This window comes from Tupaia chinensis, unplaced genomic scaffold (genome assembly GCF_000334495.1).
Source record: "Tupaia chinensis unplaced genomic scaffold, TupChi_1.0 Scaffold146687_1, whole genome shotgun sequence".
Classification (NCBI taxonomy): Eukaryota; Metazoa; Chordata; class Mammalia; order Scandentia; family Tupaiidae; genus Tupaia; species Tupaia belangeri.
This window is the reverse complement of record NW_006206544.1, coordinates 5,152,142-5,156,780: the sequence shown is the minus strand read 5'-3', so window position 1 is coordinate 5,156,780 and position 4,639 is coordinate 5,152,142. Positions and strand designations below refer to the sequence as shown.

At 46.8% G+C, this 4,639-nt stretch overlaps 1 protein-coding gene across 1 annotated transcript in view; it reads right to left on the bottom strand.

Annotated features, from left to right (window-relative positions):
* GPR88 (G protein-coupled receptor 88) overlaps positions 1-1,242 on the bottom strand; it is a 2,303-nt gene extending 1,061 nt beyond the window's left edge. The window contains 1 exon segment of the mRNA XM_027768497.1: positions 1-1,242. This exon segment is cut by the window's left edge and continues 123 nt beyond it. Within this exon segment, the coding sequence (XP_027624298.1) occupies positions 1-288 (288 nt within the window). The 5' untranslated portion in view covers positions 289-1,242.
* Between the last annotated feature and the right edge of the window lie 3,397 nt (positions 1,243-4,639).

Sequence of the window (4,639 nt, the reverse complement as noted above, 5' to 3'; positions counted from 1 at the left end):
GGAGGGAAGGACCCCGAGCCCCGCCTCCTGCGGCATCCAGAGGGCGCAGACGCTGAGGTCGGCGGCGCAGCCGTTCACGATGAAGGCGTTGCTGGTGGTCTGCAGCTTTCGAAAGGACGACACGAGATAGATGACCATGCCGTTGGCCAGCGTGCCTCCGATGGCCAGCCCCGAGTACAGGAGGCTCACGGGGATCCGCCGGCCCGCCCACGACTCCTCTTCCTCGCAGAGCAGCAGCAGCGAGCCACCGGTGGTGGAGGAGGTGGACGTGGAGGAGGAGTTGGTCATTCTGGCCAACTCTTCACACCTCGCTCGCTAGCGCTAGCGTCGGCTTCTTGCAGCGTGGCCCATCCTGACACTCGCCTGCCTGTGGGGAGGGCAAAGACATCCCTCAGTCCTCTGCCACCGACACAAAAGGCTGGGGGAGGGGCGAGAGGGAGCTGGGGAGAGAACAGGGGGGTGGCAGATGACAGGTGCCTGCCTCGGAAATGTCTCCAATGCCAGGGAAAGGGCCTCTTTGTATTCCGCAGACACAGGGAAGCCCTAGGACTGCAATACCCAGAACAGTCTCCTCTTCCCCCAGACACACACACACACACACACACACACACACACACACACACTCCACAGTTGGGACTATTGCCAGCTGGAGCCCCTAGTTTCCAGGGAAAGAGATATCCCAGCTGGGGAAAATGCCAAGGGAAAGGGGTGGAGGGTACCTTGCTTTGGGGCTGGTCCTTAGCTGGCAATGGCAGAAGGAGGGATGCCAGGAAACACCTCCTCAGCAGCAGCATCTGTGGTCCAGAAATCAACAGGAGAAACTCAACTGGGATCGGTGCCAGGAGCAAGTGCCCGCTTCTCCCCAGCAGCATCTGCACACATGGTCCTAGGCAGGAACCAGCAGCTGCAGGGAGGCTTCTCAGCTGGCAGCAGGGCTGGAGAAAGTCAAGTGGCAGGCTGCACGCCCGGGCGGCTGGGCAGGCAGCGGCAGCTCCGAGGGTGCTTGGCTGCAGAAACCGAAGCAGAGCTGAAGAGGAGAGCACCCTGTGCTGAAACGAGAGTGGTGGTTGATGTGCTGAACCCACTCGAAGCTCTCTCCTGCTCAGTTATACATCACCCTGGGAAAAGACAGCCTTTCCACGCTTGGCATGAATTATTCAAAAGCTTCCAACTTGAAAAAGGAAGAAAAACATCTTGCTCAGAAAGTCCTACAGTTCACAACTTTCTCTGTCTTTTTGCTCTTTCTCTCTATCACCTTATTTTTCATGCCACTTCCATTTTCTTTCCTTCCCTTTTTCTCTCTGCAATGTTAGAATAAATAAAACCTAGTAGACCCCAGTGTGTTTCATCTTAATGGGATGCATTTTAGAGGTGAGATTTTTCTGAGACATAATTACACTCCTAGTACCCATGGCTGATCTCCCTATAGTTTTAGGGAGAGTTCCTTTATATAGAAATTGAAATCGACTTTTTCTTTAACAAAGCGGTATATGAGTAATTATCCACAGAAAATCCCCAGCCCTAAATTTAAATCGTGATTGTTGGTTTTTTTTTCCTCATCACCAAACTCCTTTTCAGAGTTTGGCTTGGTTTCAGTAATGAAATGGTTAGAGGATAAAAACGAAATGCTCAAGTTTAGAGTAGGTGTCAATGATATATCCAGACGATGGAATATTATCCAGCACTAAAAAGAAATGAGCTATCTAGTTGTGAAAAGACATGGAGGAATGTTAATTGCATGTTACTAGGTAAAAGAAGCAGTCTGAAAAGGCTCAACACTGTGATTGCAACTCTATGACATTTTGGAAAAGGTGAAATGTACAGACAATAAAAAAGATCGCTGGTTGCCAGGGGTGAGGAGGAAGGGAGGGATGAATGGGTGAAGTACAGAGGGTTTTTAGGGCGTTGAAACTACTCAGTATGGCACTGTAAGGGGGGATTACATGTCGTTATAAATTTGTCCAAACTCATAGAATATCCAAAATCAAGAGTAAACCCGAATATGAAAACTGGGGATTTGGGTGACATTGGTGGTGTTAATGTGCTTCATGGGTTAAAACCATGTATCTTTCTACACTAGTCAGGGAGAAGTTATGCTTGTGTGGGTTGGGGGTATATGGAAAATCTCTGTACTTTTTGCTCAGATTTGCTGTGAATCAAAGTCTGCCCTAAAAAAATAAAATGTAGTTAAAAAATAATTTTTAAACACCAAGTGGATGTTGGAGGAAAGAAACCTGAATAATCCAGTGTAGAGACAAGGATGGCTTTTTTGCTTCAAAAAACTGCGCTCTTATCCCATGGTCTGTCTTAAATAGAGATATACAGTCTGAGGTTAGACTCTTCTTTGGTACCAACTCTCTTTTATCCATTCCATAAGGGAAATTTTTTACAAAAGGCATCTTCCAAACAGATCATTTTTCACTGGGAAAATCATTTACTTGAACATTTAACTCAGGAATATGGTAATGTGACATAACAGAGGAAGTGCTAGGAGGGGGTATTCTAAGCTGGGCATCCATCGTCTGGCCTTGTGATGGATTATTTTCATCTTGTTGAAGAAGTTTCCACTCAATGACTTCAAAGCCGCTTTCTGTTCAAACTTTTTATGACTCTCTAGTCATGAGCTTAGCATTTCTCCTCTCTGCTTCTGACACTTGACAAATACGTCTTCTACCTAACATGTCATGAAGTCCCGGATCATATGTCAGTGCATTCCAGCCGGATGTCCCTAAGAGTTTCAGGATGAGGGGCAAAATACACCTCCTCTGCTTCTCTCTTTCTCTTTCAAAATCAGTACAGTTAGTTAAGGACTGTCAAGATCTCTAAAGAATAGAGCATATAGCCTCTGCCTTCTTTAATGAGATAAAACCCATGTTTTTCAAGCCACCAGGACCAGAATTTGAACTGTGGTCGGCCATAGGGGATCTGGCTCCCGATGCAGAAGGCTTAAACACTGCACTAACAGGGTCAGCTCTAGATGCTAATGCTTTACTTAAGATTTGGGGTCATAAATGAAGCCAAGTTACTTTATTTTTTCTGTATCATCCTTTCTTGGTTGCAGGGCATGCTACTAGTTTAGTTGGACTGTATCTCAGTGGAATTGATTGAGAGGTGAAAGGAAAGAACCTGTGATTTGCAAATTATTCAGAGGATCGAAGGTTCAGATTTTAAGTTTATTGATATTAAGAAGCGTTTGCCATTGTCTCTTGCCTGCTGTCATTTCTCTTAAAGAGGCTTTGCATACATTAAGCACAGGGAGCCTGCAGGGGAGTCTCCCAACCATGCCTAGTTAAAACACGTCACTGAAATAAAAATTCTTCTCTCACTTCAGCTTAGACCGAAAGGATTCTCTGACAGCATGTGGCAGGAGGGTTTTCAAATGCAAGGTCCTTGGTTCCAGCTGCTGTTTCCTGCGTGGTCTGCGAGAATGAGCAAAATCTCTGCTCAAGGCTTCCAGTGCCTTGCTGTCACACCGCTCTGCCAGGACCGTGGCCCCTGAGCCCTGGCCAAACAGGGGCTAAGGTTTTGTTCATTTTCAGATTTGGTTTGGTTCGTATTTTTAATGGAGATTTATTTCTTTATTTATCTTATTTCCAGCACCAGGGCAGAGCTGGCGTGTGGTAGATACTAAATAAATGCTCGTTGAATTAATGAATGGGTGGTACTGTGCACAGCTTCCTTTCTCTCCATGGTGAAACAGTAAGCGAGTTTTATGAGCCTCTCTTTCTTCCTCCCTCCAGCAGGAACTTGCTCCATCAGTCTTCCCTCTCTCATGCATCTTCAGTCACTCTGCTTTCCCCTGGCTGCTCCCCGTTGGCCAGAAACGTTCATTTCACCACAATGTAGTAGACCTTCCCTTGAGCGTCCTTCCCAAGGGGCCTGCACCTAGCTCACTTTCCCTCCCTGGAGGAAATGCCCATTCTCTGAGTCCTCTTCCTGTTCTCCCCCTATGCCCACCCACCCTGCCTTTAGCTACTCCCCTCTCCATGGAGACCACTCAGCCAAGGTCAGCTGCAGCCGCTCATCAGCAAAGCCCACTGACTCCTAAATCCTTGCCCCTTTTTTCTCTGGCTCCGTCAAGAATACACTCCTCCTTGGTGCTGTTGGCCTCTTAGGTTTCTCTCTGCTTCTCTAACTCGCCCATCTGCTCCCTCTCAGATTCACTCTCTAGATCCTCAGTGTCATGGGTCCCTGGAGTGTTCCTCAGTGCTCTGTCCTTGGCCCTCTTCTCACTGACTTTTCCCCCAAAAACTGGCTTTCGCTCTTGCCTGCAGGCCACTTGCAAATTCTTTCCAACCACCGTTGTTACCCCAGCTGCAGACTTTCTGGAATTCTCCGTCAGAGCGGCTGTCTCCCTCCTCAGTCTGCTCTCTTTCTGTCTCTGTCTCTCACTACTTTGGTTAATAGCATCCCCATTCTGTTACCCCAGTGTGTCTAACACTTCACCTTTGAATGCAGTGTTTTTTGTAGTTTTCTGATATGTTACCTAAAGGTTAGTCACATTTCCACCTAATTGTAATGAAAGGTTTTACGTAAAATAAGTGGTTTTTTCCCCATTAACTGTCAATGTAATGGGTTATATTTGATAGACTTTTTTAAGTTAAGTCTGTTGTATTTATATAACAAACCCAGTTTGGTC